This window comes from Anolis sagrei, chromosome 4, assembly GCF_037176765.1.
Source record: "Anolis sagrei isolate rAnoSag1 chromosome 4, rAnoSag1.mat, whole genome shotgun sequence".
Taxonomy (NCBI): Eukaryota; Metazoa; Chordata; class Lepidosauria; order Squamata; family Dactyloidae; genus Anolis; species Anolis sagrei.
Window position 1 is genome coordinate 37,284,524 of NC_090024.1, and position 27,475 is coordinate 37,311,998.

The 27,475-nt window shown below is 37.7% G+C and overlaps 1 protein-coding gene across 2 annotated transcripts; it reads right to left on the reverse strand.

The window, feature by feature from the left end:
- CPNE3 (copine 3) lies at nucleotides 1-27,409 on the reverse strand. Of its 2 annotated transcripts, XM_060775564.2 has the most exons (17): nucleotides 27,256-27,409; nucleotides 22,107-22,182; nucleotides 20,787-20,918; nucleotides 19,624-19,803; nucleotides 17,760-17,834; nucleotides 16,271-16,342; nucleotides 15,713-15,796; nucleotides 15,326-15,415; nucleotides 12,716-12,814; nucleotides 11,736-11,822; nucleotides 11,019-11,078; nucleotides 9,726-9,859; nucleotides 8,021-8,075; nucleotides 7,815-7,866; nucleotides 6,837-6,970; nucleotides 4,729-4,965; nucleotides 1-2,103 (listed from the first exon to the last, which is right to left on the reverse strand). In XM_060775564.2, exons 3-17 carry the CDS (start codon nucleotides 20,916-20,918, stop codon nucleotides 1,981-1,983), a joined length of 1,614 nt encoding a protein of 537 aa, XP_060631547.2. In that variant the 5' UTR covers nucleotides 22,107-22,182; nucleotides 27,256-27,409; the 3' UTR covers nucleotides 1-1,980. The 2 variants fall into 2 exon arrangements, with proteins under 2 accessions (XP_060631547.2, XP_060631546.2); XM_060775563.2 differs by lacking the exon at nucleotides 22,107-22,182.
- Between the last annotated feature and the right edge of the window lie 66 nt (nucleotides 27,410-27,475).

A 27,475-nucleotide genomic window follows, 5' to 3' on the forward strand; every position in this document is an offset into this window, starting at 1 on the left:
TGAAGATGGATAATTTCAGACTTTATTGTTAAATAGCACTACAAATATGGAAGCATTTATATACCTTGTTGGATTTTTTTTAAAAAAAAACAACAACGAATGATGATTATATTCGAATTCCCAAGCATTTTGATTGCAAGCAAATTTTGAAAAGGCTGCCCATAATTCAGTAATACAAAACATCTGACATCACAACACACATCCACATTACAGGGATATGTTTTGTTTTGGTATTAGCTTAGGAATCATGATCTTAATTAAGACAGTTACCGAAAAGTCACTGACATTTATGTAACAGGATCAGAAAGTCCCCAATAGGTTGTTACAAAGACATCAATGAAGAGACATTTCAGTGCGAAATATTTCTAGTGGGCACAACATTTTCGATTACAGCAATAAAAGGCTATTTCTAGTTAGATCATCTTCAGTTAAGAAGGTAAATTTGCCATCGATTGGACACATTCAAAATTACCAACCTAAGGACACCCGTTTAAGCTTCAGATGAACTGAACTTGTGATAACAGAAAAAGTACAAAGGTTTAAGACAGTTAATTCCCGTGTTCGAAGAGAACACATGAATGCTAGTCTCTGTATCTTGTTTTTAGGCTTTAGTTTTTGGCTATTCGGAAATCATCTTTATAATCTATCACATTATACATTTCACAATAATTTTCAAATAGTTCGGCTTAACCTATATATAAAGAAAAACAGAAATACTATATACATATCTGGCATATTGACAATACTCTAATAAAGTACAAGAAACTGTTTCCATTGTCAGCCTCGTGATCAATGCAGTTTTGAGATGAAGAGATGCTGAAGCCAGGTGAATTCTGAACAAATTCCTTGCAGTTAGTAAACTAAAAGTGATTCCCAAAGGCACAATGGACACTGGATAACAATAATTTAACATGTTTTATGAAAAACAGGTGACTGTGATCATTCTGGGCCAGTTACAGACCAGCAGAATGAAGATGACAGAAGCATCCTGGAACTATCTACACAAAGGTATTATAAATACTTGTTAGAAGCCTAAATCCAATTATTAGACCCAACTAGAGCATTCCCATTGAATCAATGCAAATTTCAAGTTCCAACTGATTCAATCCGTTGAGTCTAATAACTAAGTTTAGGTCAAATATTCCACATTGTATACAAAATAAAACTTCGGGGAAATAATCTCCATGAAGAGAACTACTCCTTATCGGCAGATGAAAGGCTTGCTAATACATGATAAATCACATGCTGTCCCTCTACAGTTATAGTCTTCAAAAGTTAACCGGTTTTGTAAAATGACACAATAAAATCCTTATGACACATATATCCTCTGTATGCAGAATAGAAAGGTACTGACTGATGGCAATCTTAGAAGATATGTAAATGGCCTACCTTGATTTAAAATAATATAACCTGCAAGTCTTTAAATACTTCAGTTTCATATTATACTTTTTATATTATTTTTATATTATTAAATGTCTCAAGGTGTACAGAAGGCTAATACACAAGGCACTGAGGCAAAATGAAAATAGATGCTTCTAAGATAGGTTGTGCCCTTCCATGGCCTTAATGCTTCTTCACAAGTTATTACATGCTTTATGCTACATTTCTGCAAGCCAAAGTCCTCTCACGTAAGAAGTCAAATTGCAGCAACAACTACTTCTAAGGCACCAAAATCCTATGTTTGTTTTGCAACTTATCACTATGAGACAGTTACTGTGCTTTGTTCCAGGCCCCATAGTGAAGGAATCAAAAGACTTGGTGATGTGGTTAGCTGCCCTGCTCTCCCCAAAAGTTGCATAGTATGCCTGAGTTGGTTTTTTTTCCAATTTGCAATGGATTGTTAAACAAAATGACATCTTTGGCAACAGAAAACAAAAATGAAAAAGACAATCTTAACACTTTATATACTTATGCGACAAATGAAGAAGGCAGGTGGTGCAGTGATTCTCCACCTGGGCAAATGAAATTGGCATCTCCGGTTCAGCTCCCCTCTGGCTTTGCTTCAGGCTTCTTTGGTGGCTGGAGCTTGAACGTGCTGAAATAGTTGACCACTTGCTGTGGCACTTCTGCCAGGACACTCTGAGCCAGAGCTTCCTTCGGAGCCTTATTAAAAAAGGCAAGAGACAGAAACCAAAATATGAACGCAGACAGGTCTGGAACTCCCTTCTTTCCAGGGAAGTGAGAATAAGCCCTCCCTGCTATTCTTCTGACAACAGGCTAACAACCTTTTTGTTCAGGGGGCTTTTATAAAAGGAAGTTTTAAAGATAAACTCGGGGGGGGGTATATGTGGTGGTAATGGGTTTTCAGGGTTTAAACCAGACATGGACAAACTTTGGCCCTCAAGGTGTTTTGTTCAACTCCCACCACTTCTAACAGCCTGTTAGGAGCTGAAGTCCAAAACACCGGGAGGGCCAAAGTTTGCCCATGCTGAGTTTAAACTATTTCTAATATTGCTAATATTTAATTCTATTCTAATGTTTGTATTTTTTTAAACTTTACATTGTATTGTGTTGGTTTTACTGTAAGCAGCTTTGAATCTCTTTTTTAGAGAGAAAAATGGGGCATCAATAATAATAATAATAATAATAATAATAATAATAATAATAGAGACAATAATTTTCCAGCTTATTAGGACGATCGTTCCAAGATGCATTTTCATGAGGGTATATATTAGAACTGGCAGAGAATATATTTGCACATTTGAGTCTCCTTTGTGGAGAGAAAAAGTGGATTGTTGCCAAAAGTTCTATTACAGCATATATTCGAGTATAAGCCAAATTTTTCAGCTATTTTTTAGGCTAACACCCCCCCCCCCCTCAGTTTATAGCCAAGGTTATTTATTATCTTATTCTGTTGTTGTTATTGTTATTATTATTACTATTATTATTTTAAATGTATTATTTTACTTTATTTATTAATGTTATTATTACATTTCTTACTTTACTCTATTACATTTCTTATTTTACTCTTATTATATCCCCATACCAAAAAAGAGAAATGCGAAAGACTGCTCAAACTTCCGTACAGTGGCCCCCATTTCTCATGCCAGTAAGGTAATGCTCAAGATCCTGCAAGGAAGACTCCAGCAACACATGGAGCGAGAGTTGCCAGATGTTCATGCTGGGTTTAGAAAAGGCAGAGGAACGAGAGACCAGATTGCCAATATCAGCTGGATAATGGAGAAAGGCAGGGAGTTTCAGAAAAACATCTATTTCTGCTTCATTGACTACTCTAAAGCCTTTGACTGTATGGATCATCATCAATTGTGGCAAGTTCTTGGTGGGATGGGCATCCCAAGCCACCTTGTCTCTCTCCTGAGGAATCTGTACAAGGACCAAGTAGCAACAGTCAGAACTGACCATGGAACAACAGACTGGTTCAAGATTGGGAAAGGCGTACGGCAAGGCTGCATACTCTCACCCAACCTTTTTAACTTGTATGCAGAACACATCATGCGATGTGCGGGGCTTGATGAATGCAAAGCTGGGGTAAAAATTGCTGGAAGAAACATTAACAACCTCAGATATGCAGATGACACCACTCTGATGGCCGAAAGCGAGGAGGAGCTGAGGAGCCTTCTAATCAAGGTGAAAGAAGAAAGCGCAAAAGCTGGGTTGCAGCTAAACATAAAAAAACCCAAGATTATGGCAACAAGAATGATTGACAACTGGAAAATAGAGGGAGAAAACGTGGAGGCCGTGACAGACTTTGTATTTCTAGACGCAAATGCAGACTGTGGCCAGGAAATCAGAAGACGCTCACTTCTTGGGAGGAGAACAATGTCCAGTCTCGATAAAATAGTAAAGAGTAGAGACATCAGACTGGCAACAAAGATCCGCGTAGTCAAAGCCATGGTATTCTCTGTAGTAACCCACGGATGTGAGAGCTGGACCTTAGGGAAGGCTGAGCGAAGGAAGATCGATGCTTTTGAACTGTGGTGTTGGAGGAAAGTTCTGAGAGTGCCTTGGACTGCAAGAAGATCCAACCAGTCCATCCTCCAGGAAATAAAGCCCCACTGCTCACTGGAGGGAAAGATACTAGAGACAAAGTTGAAGTACTTTGGCCACATCATGAGGAGACAGCAAAGCCTAGAGAAGACAATTATGCTGGGGAAAGTGGAAGGCAAAAGGAAGAGGGGCCGACCAAGGGCAAGATGGATGGATGGCATCCTTGAAGCGACTGGACTGACCTTGAAGGAGCTGGGGGTGGTGACAGCCGACAGGGAGCTCTGGCGTGGGCTGGTCCATGAGGTCACGAAAGGTCGGAGACGACTGAACGAATGAACAACAACAATGATCGGAAGGATACATAAGCACATTTACATTGAAGGAGGTTAGAATAATGGTTTAATCAGAGTTGGACAATCTTTTATCTTAAATTAAAGTTTCATGTAAATATTCAAAAACATTTAACTTACTGATGCCTTAATTCATGTAATTTTATTGTTATCTATTTTTATTTTGAAATTTACCATTAGCTGCTGCATTTCCCATCCTTGGCTTATACTCAAATCAATGTGTTTTCCCAGTTATTTGTGGTAAAATTAGGTGCCTCAGCTTATATTTGGATCAGCTTATACTTGAGTCAATATGGTATGTTTAGAAAGCAAATGTGCCAGTGTCACTAAATCTCACATTAGAACTGCCATTCTGATTCATTCAGACTTAAAAAGAAAGATGGCTGAATACGGAACCCAAATTGAGCGTAACAGAAGAAATAATACTTACATTCTGAAACTGCCGAAATGGTACAAACTGGACAATGTCTCTGATAGCAGCCTCTCCTGACAGTGATCTCAAAGCTCCATTGTCACTGTCAAGGAACTCCATGGCACTAAAATCAGCTCCTCCAACACCAACAATGATAATGGACATGGGAAGTTTGGCAGCATTAACAATTGCAGATCGGGTCTCATCTAGGTCTGTTATCACACCATCAGTGATAATGAGGAGCACAAAATAACTCTGTTGAACAAATGCACAAGAACAAGAGGAGAAATGCACACTCAGATTATAACAGGAGATGGCCCACCAGCTGATAAGGTTGAAGAAGAAAATTGCGTCCTTTCTTTTGAATCACATATTCATCAAGAGAACCATTAAAACTCAAACCAATTATTTGAGGATAGAAATGTTGAAACATCAGTCATTGCTTGCCTTCAAAACTACCCTGGAACTGAAGCTGCCATGGTGAGACAATTTAATAAAGTAAAAAATAAGGTTGTGTTTATATGGATCTAAAAAAATTAAATGGCCCAAGTAGCCAGGCACAACTTGTGCTTCTTATCAATCTCCACGTTGAAAAGTGCAGGGGACAGGCATCATGCTAAGATTTAAAGGGCCCTGAGCTCTTTAAGACCCAGCTAAGCAGAAGTGACCCACAAGAATCCAGTTCGGGGGTGGGAGAAAAGAACTAAAGGAATGTCCACATCTCAAATTCCCCTCTCCAAAAAATAATGTTTACAAGTCTTGAATTTTGTACTCCCAAGAAATCTCTGCATATTCACAATCTGATCTTTAAAGTAAAGTTGATTGAGGTGCAGTAATTACCACAAAAATGGTACATTTATAATTAAGAAAATAAATTCTATTAACAACAGTGTTTGAGATGAACCACATGGAGCAGCTATAGAAGAAACTACACAAAAATCAAGTTTGGAAATTTCTCTGTACACTCCTTATGTATTCATAAGGAGTGTACAGAGAAATTTCCAAACTTGTTTATTCAGTAAAGATTATATGAAACTTGTTGTATTATATCAATATAACAAAAATCTTATAAGGGGTTGGTTTAAATTCCAGTTTGCTAGTTAAACTGAATTACCGTGTTGAGAAAAGATATATGGCTAAAAAACGTGTCATCAGCATAAATTTTTTGGAAAACTCTGCCTTAGATGGTCAGTTGTATATTCCTTTAAAAACCTCAACATGTTTTGGTCTGTTTGACGAAAGGCCAAATATTAAAAGTTATTTTAAAAAGCAGGACATTAACAATATCCCATAAATATGCACAAGATCACATTATCATTTCATGTCAAAATTATACACACAGCATTAATAAGATATGCTTAATTTAATGTCACCCTGTTTTTTATAATACAGGCAGTCCCCAAGTTACGAACAAGCTAGGTTTTGTAGACTTGTTCTTAAGATGAATTTATTAATACATTTTTAAGTGTAATTCTAGCCATTTTTTTAAAAAAGCATTGAATAGCAAAGGGAAGGATTAAGACCCCTGTGGTGTTTGATTGTCAGAAGATTTCACCTCACTTTCTGTCCCTGTGATAATTGGATTTTGAAAAAAATGGCTTATTGTGCACATAAGGATTGGTGAAGAAGCTTCAGTGGAGACACCTTTTCCCATGATAATCCTTTCAAGAATGAATTTCCCTTCGAGGGGTAGATTCCTCACTTGCTTTTGTCTCACCCCCGTTCTTAACTATGAGTCATTTGTAAGTTGGATGTTTGTAACTCGGGGACTGCCTGCCTTTGTAATAAATTCACATTTATGTTTTGTTTTTAATCCCTGAAGAAGTCCTGTCTCATATAAGCCAAATTGTCAGGCTTTGAAAAGGAATAAATAATTTAGCATATATTAGCATATGGAGCTCGTCTCCTTTTTTGTTTCCAAACCTACTACCATTGTGCTAAACAATATAATTTCTTTCTCACAAATGTGAAATGGAACATGAAAGATTGTGACTGGTTTTATAGACAGTCCAGGGAAGATAGAAAAAGTCTCCAGTCACTGAGGACTAGAGGTGCCAATCACTCCTGGTAAGGCAGCTAACTCTTGTTTCATGCAACTTTCTGTTTCAATGTAACCCAATACTTACTGATGCTGTCTTTTGCTGAGTAGCAGCTGCAGCAAATCTTGCCACGTGATTTATTATTGGTGAAAAGTTCGTAGGCCCATACAATCTTACTTGAGGAAGACAGACTCGGTATGCATCCACAATACCTTGGATTCCTGAGAAGAATAAATGCACACATCTCACTACTTTTTTCATATTTTCATCTTTCTCATGGTTTTATGGACCTCTCTTTATGGAATTAGCTTTCAATATACCATGATATTTAAATGGATTGTGCTTGTAAAGAAGAATGAGACCTACAGTAAGCATCAGGATTGTAAAGGTAACTAGATTAGTTCATCGAACATAGTGTGAGTAAGTGGGAGAATATTTCAAGAAGTTTCAGAAAGTAATTTTGTTGGCAACACACAGCAAATGGTAACTATGACTATATGGTCTTTAAAGCAAAACCTGTAATATCTGCCATGGAAATAGTTTCTTTCAGGCTGGCAGCGATGCCCTAAAACATAAGGATATGGGGGAAGTTATTCACTGACACCATAAAGTATTTGCAGGAGAAAGGACCAAGCACCACAGACTCCTATTTCAATTACCTTTTGTATTACTAAATTTTAATGGTACAAACAAGAGTTAAGAGCACAAAGGAAATCACAAGAAGAAATCATAACATACTAAAATCCTGATAAGTCTTTTTTTATCATATTTTAATACAACAATAAATTTTAGATTTTTTTACACATTTTTCTTCCTATATTTTCAGCTTTTTGCTTTTAAACCTTCCCGAGCTAATAAGATGTAGGTGATTTTGAGACTGTGTTATTTCTGTACTTAATCTATACTAGCCTCTCCCATCCTTCCCCAATTTTTTTTTGTAGTATTAATGGTGTCAGCCTAAAAACCCACAATCAACTACTTAAGAAGCTGCCACCTTTACTATCAGTAACCTTAAAAATGCCAGGGCATCCTTAAATATTTTTATCTTAAACATTTGAAACTTACCACTGCAGAATGGGTTCGATGGGTTAAAGTTTAATGGGAACTCATGAGACACCTATAAATACATGGAAAATATGCAGTTGTTTTTATAGTTTCATCCCTAATAATCAAGCTTTCTTTCAAACCATGTTACTATGCATTGCTTGTCACCATCTAAAAAACCTTTAGTTTAGGTTAAACAATCTTCTCAAACAGGTAAAATAGTTTACCTGCCATGATGGAGGGATTTGCGCACCAAATCCAAATGCTGGGAACATTTTATCCCTGTAAAAGCAATTTAGAGAAACTGATTGCAAGCAAGCTCACATTTTCACAGCCACCATAAACCAAAAATGTTAACCTATTCCTACTGCCATTATTAAAGGATAGTTTTATGAACAATACCTTCAATTGTTTATTTTCATCTATAAAAAATATCATAAGTCAACAATAGTTTAGATTCTAATATAAGTTAACAGATTCTACAATCCTGCAGCAGGTTACTTGGAGGAATTCTCACTGCACTCAGTGAGCTCATCTGTGGGTATACATTTACAGAATTACATGGTTCAGAAAAAGAAAGCTTCTGCTCATCTCCTTTTCTCCCACAATGCCTTAGCCATTTTTCAACCATTCCTTCTTATTCTCTGGAGTAGGTAGGTAGTAAACGGTCTGAAGGGAAATCAGAAAGAGAAGATGTAGTTGCCCCCTTTTAAATCTCAAGCCAGCAAAGAAAAATGGACATTACCTAAAGGTCAAAGTAGTATCCAGTTGGCGATGTAATTGAAGGTTAAAATGTAATTAACCCAATCTAATGAAGAATGTGTGGGAGTTAGCATGTCCTTTAGAAAGACCTACACCCCTATTACTCAGATATTTGGCAGAACAGGAGACTGAATCCATGCTTATGCTCTCTGTTGCAAATAGCCAATGTCTATTATTTTACCTTTTTAATATAAATAGAAAGAAACTTTTCATAAATCTCATGTCTGACAGAATAAAGAATGAAAACATGTCTACTGCACTATATTGCACATGAAATTTCCCAGACAGCTCAGGATTCACATGCAGAAAGACTTCTGGAAAGGAGCAAATGTATGTAGTTTGCAGATGCCCACACAATTGCAGAATGAGTCCAGAAATACAATACTAAATCCAATGCAATTCTTAATGTATTGCCAAAGTCTTTAATTAATACCACATCCATTAATTAAACGGAAAAACAAAATCATGAGGATACATCGGTGGCATAAATTGGTACCAGATACATATTTAAAGGTTGCCATGACACTGGCCACAAATAAACATTCTAATTTTCTACCTCAAAATAGGAAGGGAGGGAAGGATAGTCCCCACTTTAATGAGCTTTAGGAAACAGTTGAAAACATGACTTTGGAAGCAAGCATTTGAAAATAGCTAATTGTAAATGAAGAGATGGAGATTTTTAATGAGATTAACTTAATTGGGTTTTATTGCTTTTACCAACAAGAGCAGGTTCAATGATGTTTTTGGTGGCACTATATGTCTTAATTGTTGTAAAGTTTTATATTTATATGGATGGTATTTAAGAATTATAATTAACTCGCATGTTTATTGGGATTTTCCTTCTATATATTGTGATATGTCTTTCTTTGATTTGTTTGTTTTGCTTTAACTTTTTTTGGACTGTGTGACTAATATTATGTACATTGTTTCTCCTTGTTGTAAGCCACCCTGAGTCCCCTTGGGGAGAGGGGCAGAATATAGATAAATCATCATCATCATCATTATTATTATTATTATTATTATTATTATTATTCGGATGGAAAAAGAAGGGGAAATAAGCCAAAAGAAATCTTTTAAAACATGTTTCCCAAAATGTCTGCATTATTATGTCATAGTTCTCATCATTTGATTTTACTATTTTGATCTATGGCCAAACACAGAGAATCTTACGCATCATAGTCTTGGATGACCATCCCCACAGACCAAATGGCAGTCAAGTATTCATTCACTCCATTAGGACTGATGTGATGCAGGGAGTCTGGAGAGCGGGGATCTCCATTAGAGCCGGTAAAGTCAATGCCAACCTGTCAAGACAGATACATTACTGGTGTGAAAATTACTTTTCTCCTCACACATAGTAGAGCCTAAATCAAAAGGGAAGACTTTGTGCAGTTAAAAGATGGAAGAAGTGTGAAGTATTTCTTCCTTTAAAAAAATGAACATGTAGTGCTACTGCTTAAAAATCAAGTCATGTGTGAACAGTGTGAAAACTACAAATTGAGAACTCTTCTCTGTTCCAAGACATCTTCTGTCAAGCCATATTAATATTAGGAGAAGTCTTCAAGAATCAATTTCAGTGATGCTAATCTTACAGGGCTGGTTGCAAGGATAAAATGTAAAAGACGAACAACCATGTATGCTTCCTTGATTTCTTGTGAAAAATAGAGGGGAAAATCTAAGATTTGCTTACTCTTCCCCCAGACCTACTTTTCCTTTCCATTAGAGCTTATGATATTTTACAATAAATTTATTCCAAGCAAAGGTTGCTGTACAAATCAAAGTGAGCAGAACTAGAGATCTTCTTTGGTGCAAGTTTCCTGTTCCTTGGAAGGAAGAACAATTACCTATTTCTGCTGCCAGAGAGCCAGTTTTGTGTAATGCTTTGAGAACTGAAGGGCAATTTGAATTTTTGCGAGGCTATAGAAACCTACTGGGTGGCCTCAGGGAAAGACAATAGAACCCACCTTCCCAAACAAATTTTGCTAAGAAAACCCCATAATAGGTTTCCCCTCATCTTGCCATAAGTCGGAAATGACAACATAAAATTTATGTCATGATTTCTTAGCTAGTTTCTAGGATACCAGTTCCATTTATGGATGGAATCCTGTCAGTGTCTTACACATGCATGCCGTTTCCTATGAAAATGGTTGGACTTTCTTTTCCAATGGGAAAAATCAGAATTCAGAAGTCGGGTTGTACACAGATGTGACTGAAAATACATGTGCATGGGATGTGCAACTGATCTGACATTTGGGTGTGCATTTAGTTGCAGTGCTGTACCTCCTAATCAATGTACAACTCCACAAATAGAGATTTGCACTATATACACTGACCAAATGTAGGATCTTGACCCTCATCTATAAGAACCTTAACTAGTCCCTCTGCACTGCTTCTTCTCAGCTGGATAGGATCTCTTCACCCACTTATAATAACCTGAGAATCCCTGATCTATAGCTTACTTACAGTAAAATTCAGCTGGCAGCCTCCCATGATGTAATCGAGGAAAGTACATTCCATAATAATCTGCAGAAAAAAAATATTCAAATACTCAGTGATATACTCTAGGTCATAAAGCAATTAATCATTTCTTCCCTAAAAACCAGTGTCAACATCTATGGTTTGTACATGCACTTCGCTGGAGTGCTGAGAGCCAAACTTGTGAATTTAGTCTTACTTTTATTTTTTATTTTATTTCATTTGCTTAAAATGAGTACCTGTTTACTTCTTTCTTTTAGAAAGGCCTCTCTTAGTTTGCAAGACTTGAACAGGACCGTTGATGACAGAGTCTCATGGAAGTGCCTCATTTACAGTTTTCAAAAGTCAACTTTATGACACAGGCCTAAAATAGATCATGCCCCATCATGCCTAAAACTGTGGGCCCCACCACACAGCCCCTAGTGTGCAAGGAGACATTCTGTTTTAAAAGCACAACCCTTCCCCAATTGGGTTGGGGGGGCAAAGGACATTTGCAACACAGAGACCACACTTTCCCAATCTTTGTGTTATAGTCATACTAAGCTTTTATAAACATATGTTGGCTTAAATAGTGTTCGCATGACTGAAAATGATGGAATTCGCGTGCAGAAAATTCTTGCAAATTGCATTAACTAGGATTATAAAAAGCCAACTCTACAATAAAGAGAACACTTAATTAAGAATACGACATTTAAGGATACTAACTTCACAGTGTTTCACGCTGATAATGCCCGAATTCTTGTAGCTTTTCTTTTTTTGCTTCTTCTTTTCATTGATGCATTCAAATTCAACCTGCAGAAATAGAATATAATGGGACATGTATTTAGACTGTGAGACTAAGCATTCCAGATCAGAAATCTGCTGAAAAGAAGATAGTCAGAAGACATTTTGCATATTATTTTCTACCTTTCCTGCTTTGGAGCTAATGGGGCCAGGAATCAGATATAATTCAACCACAAGAATTTTCGTGAGTAGGAAATTTCTGAATTGCATCTCATAGGCACTGAAGACACCATTGCTGTTTTCCATCACTTTTTAGTTTGCAATACACTATCTGTACAGGTTTGATCTGGGAGGGGGATCTGCACAAAATTTTATTTTCAATTATTTTTATGATCATTTAAAATGTCGATACTATTTCTTAATATGATGAATTATATCTGTGCTCCAACACACCTTTTTAATAACTGCAAGTTTATTAATTGTTGCCAACACTGTGAACCGCCCTGAGTCCCCTTAGGGGTTGAGAAAGGTGGTATACAAATACTGCAAATAAATTAATAAATCTACAAATGAAATAAAATAACTCTGAATATGTTTTAATGAATTTTAACTGTGAATGTTTTTAATACTGTTTTTAATACTGTGTTTTAATGTTTGCATATTTGTATATCTTAAGCTGTATGGTAATGCTTTTATGTTAAGCCGCTTTGAGTCTCCTTCGGGAGAGATAAAGCAGGGTATAAATAATTAATATTGTATCATAATAATAATGTAACTTATTAGGAACAGCTAACTGTGATCCCATTGATTTCCAAAAGTTTACTCCAGATTGTTATGTTATTGGATTTACTTCATCATTTCTCATTATTACTATATTAGTTCCTATGAGTGCAGGCGATGAAGAAAAGCTCTGAACACCATTGCATTACTTTAATAAGGTGGGAAATGGTACATGGACTTACAGGTGATTGCCGAGATGCTTCCTTCAGCTGTGACATAGTGGCTCGAAAGGTCCCTATGAGATCATGTGATCCATCACTATCATAATCATAGCACTCCACCTAAAAAGAAGGTATTGGTCATTACTGTGTATTAGGGATACAGCACAACTATCAAGAAACATAACAGAGCAAGAAATAAGAAATCCTACATTTGAAGGCTCTACCACTCACAACTCTAAAATTAGGAAGGCGAGACTAAAATGCAGCAGAATTGACCTACAGAGCCCATACGGTGGCTTTTGTAAGGTCCTATACTGAAAATGAAGAACATCAATTACTATTTTATGACTCCAATAAGACATACAAGTTACATGTTTGAAATACCCTCTTTTTAATTTCAAAGATCCATTCGGAACTAATTTAAAGTTGCTTGAGATCAAGCCTTACTTTTTTAAATGTTCCTTAGGTCCACTGCTACCCCCATTTTCATGAACTAGTAGTGTAATCCAATACAAGTTTACTGAGAAATAAACACTGTATTTTAATGAGGTTTACTCCTAGGATGTAGGCACAGCATTGCAGCCTAAGCTCCCCAAAGTTATTAACACACATGCACATGCTCTCTCAACTGATATGAACATGCAAACACAGAATTAGAATACAGCGGAAATCAGGAAGACAAGGTACAAGGTGGTCAAAAACGTATTCCTCATATTAACTTTTAAGTAGCTTTCCAATTTTGTGTGACAATGAATGCAACAATCCATTTATTAAGAAAATTGTGACAGATGTTCAACCAAAATAGCAACATTAATGTTACAGTCTTCTTCTTCCATGTTGAGATGTATGTTACACATGTTTACCATGTGTATGAGGAAACATAAGAAATGCATGCCTACCTCCCCCATAAGAAAAGCCTCTAACAATTCATTTCAACTCACATAAAAACACTTCAGAAATAACACCATGAAATATCAAAGAGAGTTGTTTGTGTGTTTATGGATGACTACATAAACAACCCTTTCAATACATGAAACCAACTCTGAGTCAGGTAAAGTTAGAAAATGATTCTACTTACTACAGCGAAATACCCAGATACATAAGATACTGTGTGCATAAGGTATTAAAGCATTATTTAGTGGGTCATTATAGCATACCAGCTTTTCTCTTTATTCATTATAGCAACAGTTTAGTTCTAACCGCTTCTCAAAAAGTAATAAGGCCCTCTTGTACTTTGCCCATTTTCTCTGGAGGATGCAATTATGGCAGCCAGATGCTGAATACTAGGGCACTGACTTACATATTCATAAAGTTTCATTTTGCTCCAAATGAGGTAAGAAACAAATTATGGTTTATTGGAACATTGAATTTTGCATCATGAAAATAACTACTTCGAGAGAAGTATTTTGCTAAAGAATTAAAATGCAAAATGTAATCACTATACAGGAAAGTATTATTATCGTTCTTTTTTTTCTTATTAAAGAAATGACATACAACTGGAAAGATTAGAATAGAAGAAATATTGGATGGCAAAAGTACAGTTATGTAAACTGAACCTAAAGCTAGGAAGGTATGACAAAATACATGTTAATGAGCTGAAGGACCCCATCCAACGTGAACCCAAGCATGTCAAGATGTGTGAGATTAGTTAGGTTGGCAAATCGCTTCTCATCTTTGTAAGGCTACAAAAAGTATGTTCTGGGCAAACAATTCAATAGTTGCTATTTGCTAATTAACTTCTAGGATTGTTTTTCCTCACACTGCTGCAACTGGGTGCATTTCAACATTAGTTGAGGAATTGGATTCTGGGGGGCTAATTCATTTGGGGTTAATTAAAGCAGCAGTACTGTGCATAACTACAGAAACACTATTCCATGAATAAATGATAAACTACACTCATCTGCTGAGGGCTGGCAGTCAAGAGATTTCTGACTTTCCACAGTGGCCCACTGAATTTCTGTGCTACTGAAGGAAGAGGGGGTTTCCCTTCTGTGGCAACTTGCTTGACTTCCAAGATGACTGCAATGGAGGTACAGATTACCTTTTTCTCCTCCAATAATTTGCAATTCCTTGCTGCTAATGGGTAACAGACTAGTATTTAAATATAAAATTGGCCAAAAGGAAAACTGCACAGAAATAGGTTATTAAATTAAAAAGAAAAAAATCTACACCTGATTGACTGAGTTATAAACACAGAGACACCAACTGAATTCATTTAATTATGACCAGTAAGCAAAAATATAACTTTAAGAAAGCTCTGAAAGCACAGAGATCACGCATTTTACAAACTTCTGCCTCTAGTAGGATAGTTATTTTTTGCAGAAGCATGCTGCAATATATGCAAAACTGCACATATGCCACTGAAAACAATCAGACAGCTGACATATGTCAGTACAAAACTACTTTCAGGCAGCAAAGTTCTGATAGCAGCAGGGCTTTTATTGCTATTTTCTTAACACATTCTTCCACTTATAGGACTGTACATTATGCAATGGAAGCAACACATTCATAACTCAAATACCTTCTAAACATAACTGAAGCTTTGAATAATTAAAGAAAAATAGCCTGTTCAATCCCATTCTAAATAGTATATATACCTTCTACTAACATATTCTTCATATCATACATTACCTTTATTGTTTTGTCCATATCACCATAACATAAAGAATTGAGAGAAATTTTGAATGGTCTCCAGACAGGATTCAAATTATTTTTAATAACCTAAACAGGAACACAAATATTAGGATATATCAAGGTTTTGTGGTGCATTAGCCATCTCTGATAAAACCTGCTATTTAGTAATTGAGATAGCTAATAGCTATCATTAATGTTTTCTAGAAAAGGTGCTGACTGATGTGTTTATTTCAACATTTTACAATTTTCTTCCATATGTGCTATCATTCTAAAGTAGTACATCTTCTGAAAATCAAAGCAGATTGAGCAGACCCTACTCAGATATGAAATTACTTCTAAGTAATTCACCCCAGCCCATAAAAGAGTAAGAAGAAAGAAACATACTTCTGTTCTGTGTACCATCACCCAGTTTCCTTCTGATGTCTGCTTGTGGAACTCCAAATAAGGATCTGATTTTCCAAAAAAATCCTGCAATTAAAGATTGGTTATTACTCCAAAATTATCTTTTATTTTACTTTTTATTTATTTACGTTATTTATAGCCATCCTTTCTCCCCAAGGGGACTCAAGGCAGCTAACAACCACACACTTTGATCAATTATAGAGGGCCTTTCTGACCACAACATAACTTTGTATTGCTTGTATTGCTTTTACCTGAGATCAGCATGTTCAACAAATGCAAACCAGCTTAATTTTTAAAGTGCTTATTTAAGGATCAATGGGAAAATGAAAAAGAAAAGTGCTTCTTCCTCCAACCAACTGATAATACTGCTTTAGTAAAATTAGTTGCATAGAGCTCATAAATTCAAGTTACAAACATCAATACCAAACCACGGAATAAGGGAAATTGAGATCCAAATCTCATGAGAAAGTATTATTGATGATAGTTTTTCAGAAAAACTGCAGAAAAATTTGACTTCAAAATAATTTTTCCTCCACATACCTTGTTGTCCAGTTTTCTTGCTTCCATTTCAAATATGATCACTCGATTGTCCTTTACTTCTTCAGCAGTAATCTGAGTAAGCATAGCAAAGATTCAGCATAAAATGTTTCCTTCCAATGAAATACATCTTGTGCTCTTTGAAGAATGGTTAATGATTTTATGGGAAGTTTGACATACAGGGTTAGTCAAAATGAATAGGCCAATAAGAAAATTAATTTTAGACGAATGTATGTTTATTGTAACCAAACTACAGCTACGTATCGACAGATAAATTATCAAAGTTTTGTCTCACCTTCAGAGATGTTCAGAGCTGTGGTTTGGTTACAGTAAACATACATTCAGGTACAATTAATTTTCTTATTGGCCTATTCATTTTGACTAACCCTGTATTTCTTACACCCAGAAACAGACTGAACCTATTGATAGTGGCAGCTGTTAAAAGAGTAAGTGTCCAGTGGTGACACTGTATCAGTGGAATCTGCTTTAACTGGCAGAAATGGGCATTTTTTTTTATTCCTGCATCTTCTGGTGTGGCCTAAAATCAGTTCCTGGTGGTTGGGAAGTTATATGAGCAATTTTCATGACGGACTATAAACTAGAGGACTAGAAAAACCAAGCATCATATTGGATTTAGAACGCGACACCTAGTATAGATGAAATGAAAACATACATACCACATCAATAATAGTTGGTAAAATATATATTGGAAATTTGGCTATGTTCTACAAAATTTGACTTCTCCCATCTCTGCACTTGCTATATTAAACAGCACGCCATGTTTAAATGCTTTTAAAAATTGTGCTCCATTTTTAAAGAGTGACCAAACTATTTAATGAATCACTTGTCCAAGTATTTGAATAAGTACAACTAAGCTTGAGTGTATTTTGGATCTGTTGTGATTCTGTAACTTAAAAACAATTTCAACAAAAATAAAGGCTACAATACATGAATAATACAGAAAAGGTTAAACAGGACCGAAGAATCACCAAAAAGTTTGTTTATGTATTTATCATGTCAGAAGCGACTTGAGAACATACTGCAAGTCACTTCTGGTGTGAGAGAATTGGCTGCCTCCAGAGACATTGCCCAGGGCATGCCCAGATGTGTTACCAATTCTGCTGGGAGGCTTCTCTCATGCCCCCGCAAACTAGATCTGACAGAAGGGAGCTCACCCCATCTTGTGGATTCAAACCGGCAACCTTCAGGTCAGCAAAACAACCATCAGGTCAGCAGTCCAGCCAGCACAAGGGTTTAACCCATTGCGCCACCTCAGTTCTAACCAAAAAGTAAGCCACTATTGTATAGAAAATGAGCTTATTTCTAGAAAAGAATACATATATTGTAGCATTATTCCCAGAGTTTCAAAATATTTAATTTCTTTCTTGACTCTATCCATACTGTTTTGGATACCAGATTAAAAAAAGAATTGACATAATTAAAATCAGATCCACAGTGATTCACAAATGAAAGAAAACTTAATTTTTCATACCGTGATTTTTCCTTTTCCTGCAGGTTTTCCATTTTTCAACACTAGGGGCCTAGTCAGTGTCTTGCTAGAAACAATCTGTTAAAATACAAAAGGACCCAGGGGGAGAAAAAACAGATGAAGAAAAATTACTACTGTACAGTTTTCACAACTAGTACTATTTAAAAGCAAGCAAAAGTCTGTGCAATGTGTGTCTGGAGTCTGGAGGAAGAATTCTGTAATCTAAAGAGCCAACTCAGATGCAAAACGTTGATCTGCAAATTTCACAGCAATATACCATGGTTCTAAAAGCTAAAATAGATTTATCTCCTCCAGTATCACTGTTTTCCTCACAAGGCAACTTCAATGCTACTATCATGATTTCCTTAAATCACAGTTCTGATACACATCAAATCAGGAAAATTGAGGTTTATTGATTAGCTTATCTACCTGGCGTTGACCTGATGCTGGAGGGACCGCTGCCCCCCTGCTTTCATCCCTTCTTACTCGTTCCCTCTCTCTTACCCTTTCCCCTTTCCTTTCTCTTCCTTCATGTAGTAACACTTCACATAGCAACAACCTTTGTGGCACACACACAGACAGACAGACATACTTTGACTTTTATATATATGTTAAGGCATTGTTAAGTATTAGGAATCAAAACCAAATCTATCTAACCCAGTGGTTTCCAACCCATGCGTTGTAATCCCATATGGGGTTGTCAAGGGGTTTCTGAGGGGTTGCTATGTAATGGTGAGCTATGTAATTAAAAAAAGAAAAGAAAACAAAAAAAATCACATCATTGTGTCTTGCATTCTCATCTTGATTTAGTTTAATTTATCTGTAGTGCTGATATTTATCCCACTCGTCTGTTATAGAACTTTGGCTGTACTAGCAATAGAGACCTTTTCCTTATAGTTTGTCATGTAGGTTCTCGTGACCTTAGATCAAAGGTTATAGGATGGAAACATAGGTGAGGTAAGCAAAATGGCTTTGCAACAGTGATCAAGCATACAGGTTGAACACTTATTTTCAGTTTAAGAAACCATGATTTCCTTAAGATAAGACAGATATTCTAGAAACAGCTCAAAATAGACAAACTTAAAATTCCCAACAATCACCATCTTTATGTAGAATGGCTTGTCTGTGAAAAGAGATGAAAAATGGGGGAAAGATATAGAAAATCTATAAATAATAATCATCTATACAGGTTACTAAAAGAAGTCTGTCTCTGGTACTATGTATTTACATTAGGTTTTTAAAGACGGTTTGCTCCAATTTATGAAAACTGTTTAAATATATATTTAGTACTATGCTTAAATTAATCCATGGAAATATCACATAGAATGCTAGGAACACTTCTCATAAGTAATAAAGAACTTATTCTCATTAAAAAGGAGACATGACAGAATGAAGACTTACAAATCATTTTCCCACACTTTTTTCTTCAAGTAAACAAAGAGGGGTAGGTTATTTTTGTGAGCAGAACAAAACAATACAGTTGAACCTTGGTATCCCCGAGTGGTTCTCAACTTGTGGGTCCCCAAGTATATTGGCCTACAACTCCCAGAAATCCCAGCCAGTTCATCAGCTGTTAGGATTTCTGGGAGTTGAAGGCCAAAACATCTGGGGACCCACAGGCTGAGAACCACTGCCCTAGGTTTGGTTCGAAGACCTCACAAGGATACCAAAATCCGTAGATGCTCAAATATATACAATATAATAAAATGATGTCACTTAAATAAACTGGCAAAATTAAGCTTTGCTTTTTGAATGTTTAGAAAATATTTTCAAGCTGTGCTTGTTTGAGTCTGTAGATACGGAGAGCTAACTGTACCACAATTATTTGAAAGTAACAGAGAAAAATCCAGGAACAATTTGTACCTACCTGCCCCAAGGTACATTCAAATTCTCCTAAAAAGTCATCATCACTCAGCTCAACTGTTGCATTGTCAATGTCATACACTCCAAACCTGAGTTTCTGGACTAGCTCAAAGTAGTAATCAATTAGAAATCTCTTTGAAAACTTTGGGTCCAGACAATTTTTTATTCTTTCTGTGCGATCAACCTGCAATATAACATAGAGGTCATTACACTATTGCAGTTAACTTTTACTAATTAAAATCTTGTGCAACTATCACATTCTATAGCTGAAATGTAATTTGGCAAATGAGCTGGTTGAAGGCAGAATTGCCCCTGGAAAAGGCTGCTTTTCATCCTGGCTTTAAACTTTAGCTCAACACCACAAAGTTGCTGTGCACACCCAGAAAAAGCAAAATGTTGCAAAATAGATGCTGATGTGATTCATCAGGATAAAACTATTTCTTTAAAGTACTGCAGGTGCAAAACAAAGAGAAGAATTCAGTGGACCCCTCATATCTGTGGATCAGGTCTATCCAACCTGCAGCCCAACGGGCAGCATGTGGCGTCCTACCTTTGAATACAGTCCAACACAAAATTGTAAAGTTACTTAAAATCACAAACTTACTTTCTTTTTAACTTTCTTTGAGTGGTTCTCAAGAGTGAATTTTGTAGATGACAATGGGATAATCACAGTATGTTATGTTTACAAATACTGTAGTATTATCTGTAATTCACATTATAATTAAAAACAGTTCAGCCAGAAGACCTGCTTGATTATTTTAAAAAGGTGCGCTGACACATAATTAGGATTATTACTCAATGACTTTTGCTTATCAGTGGTGATAAATATCATGAAAATGATGCACTGATTTTTCCCCCCTCATCAATTATTGTTAGTGTTATCACTTTTATATGTGGCCCTTCTTATTCTAATGTGGCCCAGGGAAATCAAAGCTTGGTCAACCTTGCTGTAGATGTTTAAGTCTCACTATATATAACTGTGTCTCTGATATAAAAGGGCAAAATCAAGATTTGCCTTTCAGATTTTTAAAAATATTATCAAGCTAGGGATGGTTGAATCTCTGGATATAGATGGCTGGCTGTTGTTGTTTTCCTTAACAACAAAATTAAAATGTGGAACACTACCAAATGGAATACAAAAGTATTCAAAGTGTTATCATACTGTACCTCATACCACTGCTGTCCACTTGTGTGCTGAAGCAGCACACACAGTGGGTCTGACTTGGAACCGACATCTTTATCCAAGAGACTGCTACAGGACATGGTCAGCTCCACCTTTGTTACACATTGTGCTGCCATCTGTTATAATGGATGAAAAAAAATACTTTGATGTTTAAGGAAAATATTTTTTTTAAAAAATGAACAGCCCAGAACACAATGTAATACAGATTTAAACATGTTTAATAAGCTCACTGGAATATTCGATTTTCCCTCCATATATAATGTATGAACTGTATACATACTGCATGCAAACATCTGATCTAAACATAGCAAAAGCAGAATACCAGGCATTGTACATGTGGAAAATGATTTTAGAATTCCAATCAGTTTGACAAGAAAGAAAAAGTGAAGGGACTGACTCTACTTCCAATAAGCACAAAAGCTAAGATTTAGGTCTGAGAACAGGGAAGTACTGTACAATGTCTAAACCTCCAGATGTTGTTGGACTGCAATTCCAATCAGTTCTAGCAAATAGTGAGGGACTATTGGATTTGAAGTCCAAATATCTGGAGGGGTGTATGCTGTCTATTACCCTGTTTTTAATGGACAAGGAAGTAGTTTCCAAGGCACTAATTTGAAATCCCGAGCTGAAATAGGTCAGCTATCTTGGATGAGCATGCAGCTTCCAATGCAGAATATGTCTTATGGGTAAAAGATATGGGTAGAAAATCTTCTTTCATATATCAGTTTACTATACTCAGATGTATTATACATATATCACTACTACCAGTTTATGTAGTATTCTCATTGTTTGTTGCCGTGTGCCTTGTGCAGATGTCATTTCAGACTGATAGTTAATCTATCAGTGTTTTATTGGCAAAACATTCTTCTGCACCAAAAACTATTTTAGTCAATGGTTTCTTTGGCTGAGTGGAGATTCAGATCCTAGTCTCCAGAATCAGAGTCCAACATTCGAACCTTGTGCTTCACAAGAAAAAGAACAGCGGGATAGGGTGGAGAACAGTTTCAAGCCACTCTGGGGTTACAATCTAAAGACAGAGCACAAAAGGAAAGGGGGTGGCAATGGAAAAGAGGATTAAATCCAGCAGAAACTGCCTCAGCTCCCTTTAAATAACCACATTTGCAGGGAGGGAGGGGTTTCTACTTAATTCTGGGCTTATTTAGAAGACTCAATGTACAAGACAGGTGTATACAGCTCAAATATTTACCAAATAAACTTGTTAAACCGGTTATGCTACTAGCTGTTTGTATAATACACACACATTAAAGAATACTGCTTCAAGCACCCGATAGCATGTTCTTTACCTAGAGCAGGGGTCCCCAACCTTTGGTCTGCCAGTTGTTTTGATGTTATCCATTCAACCAAGCAAAATTACATTGGCTGAAATTAAAGATATAGCATACAGTGTGTCCAGCAGAAACACAATTATAACATGGAAGCATAAAACACATATCCTGAAAGACACAAGACTGTAAGTTTGCAAATCATCACAGCTGCTTAAGTCCATATATCTGTCTTCCACATTTTTCATGTGTAATATGGAAAACTCAGAGCCAATGTGACTGCTGTACATAATTGCTCTGTAAAGGTATTCTGTTTGGTGATCTGGAGTAAATGTGGCAAAAGCAGATGTAATTGGACTATTGACTCCCTGCATTCTTCAGATCAACTCTGCTGGGTTACAGATGCAGTCTTCTCAAGGACTGCATTTTGCCAACTCCTAAAGATATCAAGTGTTCTCTGTGTGCACACAGGAGTTATCAAATACAACCTTCAGATCCTCACACTCCCATTACTGCATAAAAATCACAACTGATGTTTCCTTTTTTCTGTTAAATTTCAGTCCACACTAAAACAATAATTGTTAATGACAAAATGGCTATGGAAGTTCTAAGTTTGTTAAATTAATGCTCATAACACAGAACATTTTAAAAAAAAAATTGGCAGCTGGGGGAGCTTCATCACTTAACCAGGTATATTTGATTTTTGTTTTTGCAAAATTTCAGGCCACAATTTTCATTATTTCAGATTTGCTTCAAAGGAAATGTATTTCCTATAAATGAACCCACACAAGCATTCTTTTATCAGGAGCAAATTAGCTAAATAAATAAAAAAAAGAATTAGTTGATATTTCTCACAATCTAAATCAATGAATGCTTTGTAGCCCCTTAAAAACTAACAACTCTCATCCCCTTCTTTGTTCTCCTTTTTTCTTTGTGTGAAAAAAAATTGGTTTAGGGGTGGGGAAGTTAAAATGCATAATAAAAAGCTTATGGAAAAAACCAAACAAATGTTATTTTGTAATAAGCTTTCAAGAACAACTACAAAAGCTTGGGTCCATAATAAAACCGGTTAGTCTTTAACACTGTTATCTTTAAAAGAGGAATCCTGGAAAGATTACGCCATAATACAAATTTATAACTGTACTGTCATGTACGTCTTTGATTATCTTGCTGAAAGGTACACGCAGGAACACCGTAACTGAATCCCCAGAGGAATCAAAATGAAAACTAGTATGTTGAGAAGGGAATTAGAGTGGCATACTGGTGCGAGCAACAACAACACTTTATTTGTATTCCGCCCTATCTCCCTGAGGGGAATCAGGACGAATTCCAACATATACAGACATAAACAGAAACAAGACAAACATTCAATGCCTCAAAAAATGAAACACAGATACACAAATAAAAGTAAAGGCTTCCCTTTCATCTCCGGCTCTGGGGGGTAGCACTAATCTCCAGCTCTGGGGGTGACACTCATTTCCATTTCAAAGCCAAAGAGCCTGCATTGTCTGTAGACACCTACTAGGTCATGTGGACAGTATGACTGCATAGAGTGCCATTTACCTTCTTGCTCAGGCGATACCTATTGATCTACTCACTACTCTACTTTGCATGTTTTTCCCCCAAAATGCTAGGTTAGCAGGAGGTGGGGCTAACAGCGGGAGCTCATCCCATTCTGTGGATTTGAACCGCAAACCTTTTGGTCAGCAAGTTCAGAAGCTCAATGGTTTAATCTATTGTGCCACCACGACCCATAGACTATGACTGGAGGCAGAGGTTCTAATCCTTATTGAGCCATGAAAACCCACTGAGTGACTGTAGATAAATCACACAATCTCAGTCCCAGAAAACTGTCGAAACTTTAGGGCCAGTTTTAACTGTAAACCTTCTCTCAGACATATATAAAATCTATTTTCCTTTCAAAAAGGCAGTTAGAACCTTCAGTTTTTTAAAAATGGAAAAACCGGTTTAGATTTGATTCACCATGTGCATTGGAAATTTTATTGGCATGCATGCTGAACTTTCCAAACACCAGGATAAACTGCAACATCCAAGAAGGAAGGAGGAAAAAAAGAAACTATGTTCCCAAGGCTTTCAGTCTCCAGCATGATTTGACTTGTTTCTCCAGGCCTCACCCATTCAGTTCCACACAACTCCATTAAATGTACTTATCCTTCCATTAGAATTTGTTGCCTCTCTAGTGTTCTAACCGAGGCATGTGCAAACTTGGGCCCTCCAGGTGTTTTGGACTTGAGCTTAAGCTACTGAAGGGGAAAAGGAAGGGGGCTATGGCTGTTAGGAATTGTGGGAGTTGAAGTCCAAAATATCCGGAGGGTTCAAGTTGCCCAAGTTTACAGCCTTTACCTGGAAATTCCAGCCAGCTTACTGTGGGAAGCCTATTGTGGGAAGCGACTTAAGCAGCTGAGGGGGAAAAGGAAGGGACCTAAGGCTGTAAGGATCTGTGGGAGTTGAAGTCCAAAACAGAGAACCGAAGTTGTCTACGTTTGCTCTAACCCAGGGGTCCTCAAACATTTTATCAGAGGGCCAGGTCACTAGACCCTTATAGGCCCATTTTAACTTGTGGAATCGTGCAATATAATAATTTTCTTTGGCCAGCACCTTAATCACTCTGATTTGGACACCACCTCTGCCCTATTTGTTTATTTATTTATTTACATTTTTATATCCCGCCCATATCAGCCCGCAGGCAACTCAGGGCAGTCTACATATCGGCACAATTCGATGCCATCAATACATACATTCAAAAAGCAAAAACAATTAAGTGCATTTAGACAAAAAAGACAGTGCAATAACAATTTAAAAAGAGCTATATCCTCTCATTCCAATCCTCATCCGTTTCATCGTCTTGGCCGTTCCTGGGTCATTCTCCATCTCAAGCTTGACTATTTATTCCAGGGTTCCGAATGCTTGCTCGAAGAGCCAGGTTTTTACTCTCTTCCGAAAAGTTAGGAGGGAGGGGGCTGATCTAATATCCCTAGGCAGGGAGTTCCACAGCCGAGGGACCATCACAGAGAAGGCCCTGTCCCTCGTCCCCGCCAAGCGTGCTTGCGAAGCAGACGGGATCGAGAGCAGGGCCTCCTCAGATGATCTTAACTTCCTGGAGGGTTCGTAGAAAGAGATGGTAGGCTAGATTGGAACCATTTAGGGCTTTATAGGCTAAAACCAGCACTTTGAATTGAGCTCGGTAGCAAACTGGCAGCCAAACTGTTGACTTGTAAATGCCTTTTTACTTTTAATGTTTAGCGTGTTTGCTATTATTAGATCTAGCAGTAAACATGTTCTAAATGTTTGATTTATATATTTAAATATCTAAGTTTGTTATTTTTGAGTTGTTCTACAAGTACACCTGATGTTGTTTATTTTATTGTTTATGGTTTGATTTATTTATTTATTTATTTACTTTATTTCTATACCGCTTTTCTCAGCCCTCAGGCGACTCAAAGCGGTGAACATCAGTACAAAATATCACAAAACAAGTATAGGGCAATTAAATACAATTATCACATATATAATTAACATCAGTATAACAATCATTAGCGCCTCAACTGTAAAATCAGAATCCAGTCTTGTCATCCATTATTCCGTATTCCTATGTTCAATTGCTTGTTTAATCAAATGCTTGTTCGAACAGCCAGGTCTTCACTTTCCTCCGTAACGCCAGCAAGGAGGGGCCAATCTGATATCTGCAGGCAGGGTGTTCCACAGCCGAGGGGCCACCACTGAGAAGGCCCTGTCTCTCGTCCCCTCCAAGGGCGCCTGTGATGCAGGCGGGACCGAGAGCAGGGCCTCCCCAGATGATCTCAGTGTCCTAGTCGGTTCATAGGAGGAGATGCGTTCGGAGAGGTAAGTAGGGCCAGAACCGTTTAGGGCTTTATAGGCTAAAGCCAGCACTTTGAATTGTGCCCGGTAGCAAACTGGTAGCCAGTGGAGCTGGCGCAACAGAGGAGTAGTATGCTCCCTGAGTGCTGCTCCTGTAAGAGTCGCAGCAAACTACTGGAAGCGAGAGCGAGCTTGTGCTCGGCTCGCTCCGAAGCCCCACCTTTTTTTCCCCTGAGGCTGCTCTCTCTCTTGCTAGTGTGCCTGTTTTCCCTTGCTAGGGAAGCGATGAGAGTGTACTCTCGCAGTTGGCAGAATTCAACTGTGAGCGTACGCTCGCATCCCTGCCCTCTGCAATGGAAAACAGGCACGCTAGCAAGAGAGAAAGCAGCCTCGGGGGGAAAAAGGCGGGGCTTCGGAGCAAGCCCGAGCGCAAGCTCGCTTTCGCTTCCAGTAGTTTGCTGCGGCACAAGCGTACGCTCGCAACGCTGCCCTAGCAAAGGGAAATAGGCGGAGAAAGAGGCGGAGCATCGCTCGTGCTGGCACAGTTTGCTCTCACAAATCCCTAGTTTGCTACAGCTCTTAGCAACCTGGCTGCCGAGCGCTGGACCATTTGAAGCTTCCGAGCAGTCTTCAAAGGCAACCCCACGTAGAGAGCGTTGCAGTAGTCTATGCGAGATGTAACCAGAGCGTGGACTACCGTGGCCAAGTCAGACTTCCCAAGGTTTGTTATGTTATGCCAGCATTGAATGTTTGCCAATTTTCTGTTGTAAACCGCCCTGAGTCCCCTCGGGGAGATAGGGCGGGATAGAAATAAAGTTTATTATTATTCAATGTATTGTCGAAGGCTTTCATGGCTGGAATCACTCAGTTCTTGTGGGTTTTTTCGGGCTATATGGCCATGTTCTAGAGGCATTTCTCCTGACGTTTCGCCTGCATCTATGGCAAGCATCCTCAGAGGTGAGGACCTCACTACCTCTGAGGATGCTTGCCATAGATGCAGGCGAAACGTCAGGAGAAATGCCTCTAGAACATGGCCATATAGCCCGAAAAAACCCACAAGAACTGGGTTTATTATTATTATTATTAATTTACTGCATTTGCAAACACTTCATAGTTTCTATTTTAGCATATTATCTGAAGGAGAAAATAACCCCAAGGCAATTAAAAGGAACTTTTCCCCAAAACTCCTTGTATAGTTCAGCAATGGAGTAATGACCCAGGCCAAAAGCCAGCTAATCCTGATTTGGAGACATAAATACATACTTCAGGTTACCCCATGCTTTGTATCTAATGCAAATTCTGTCTTCTTGATTTCTCATTAAGTACAAACCTCCCCTAAGTAGCGGTTCTAGGGAAAGGGCCTCAACCAGCTCCTCAGAAGCGACGCCGAGCCCACGAAGACGAGGATGCCATTAAAAAACAGGCCTCCCAGATACTTAATTGGGGCGGCGCCTCCCACGTCAGGCCTTCCCTCGCCCTTGTGTCACCACAGCAACCACTCCCAAAGGGGGAAGCAGGAGAGGAGGAGAGATACACTCTGCGCATGCGCC

Excerpts from the sequence above, each read along its gene's own strand:
- CPNE3 (XM_060775563.2), bottom strand. The coding sequence starts at position 20,918 with ATGGCAGCACAATGTGTAACAAAGGTGGAGCTGACCATGTCCTGTAGC. Across the intron at positions 15,797-16,270 it reads CAAGAAAACTGGACAACAAG|GATTTTTTTGGAAAATCAGA; the intron begins GTATGTGGAGGA and ends CTTTAATTGCAG. Across the intron at positions 4,966-6,836 it reads CTCAGCAAAAGACAGCATCA|AGTTATTTTGTGCTCCTCAT; the intron begins GTAAGTATTGGG and ends TTTGTTCAACAG.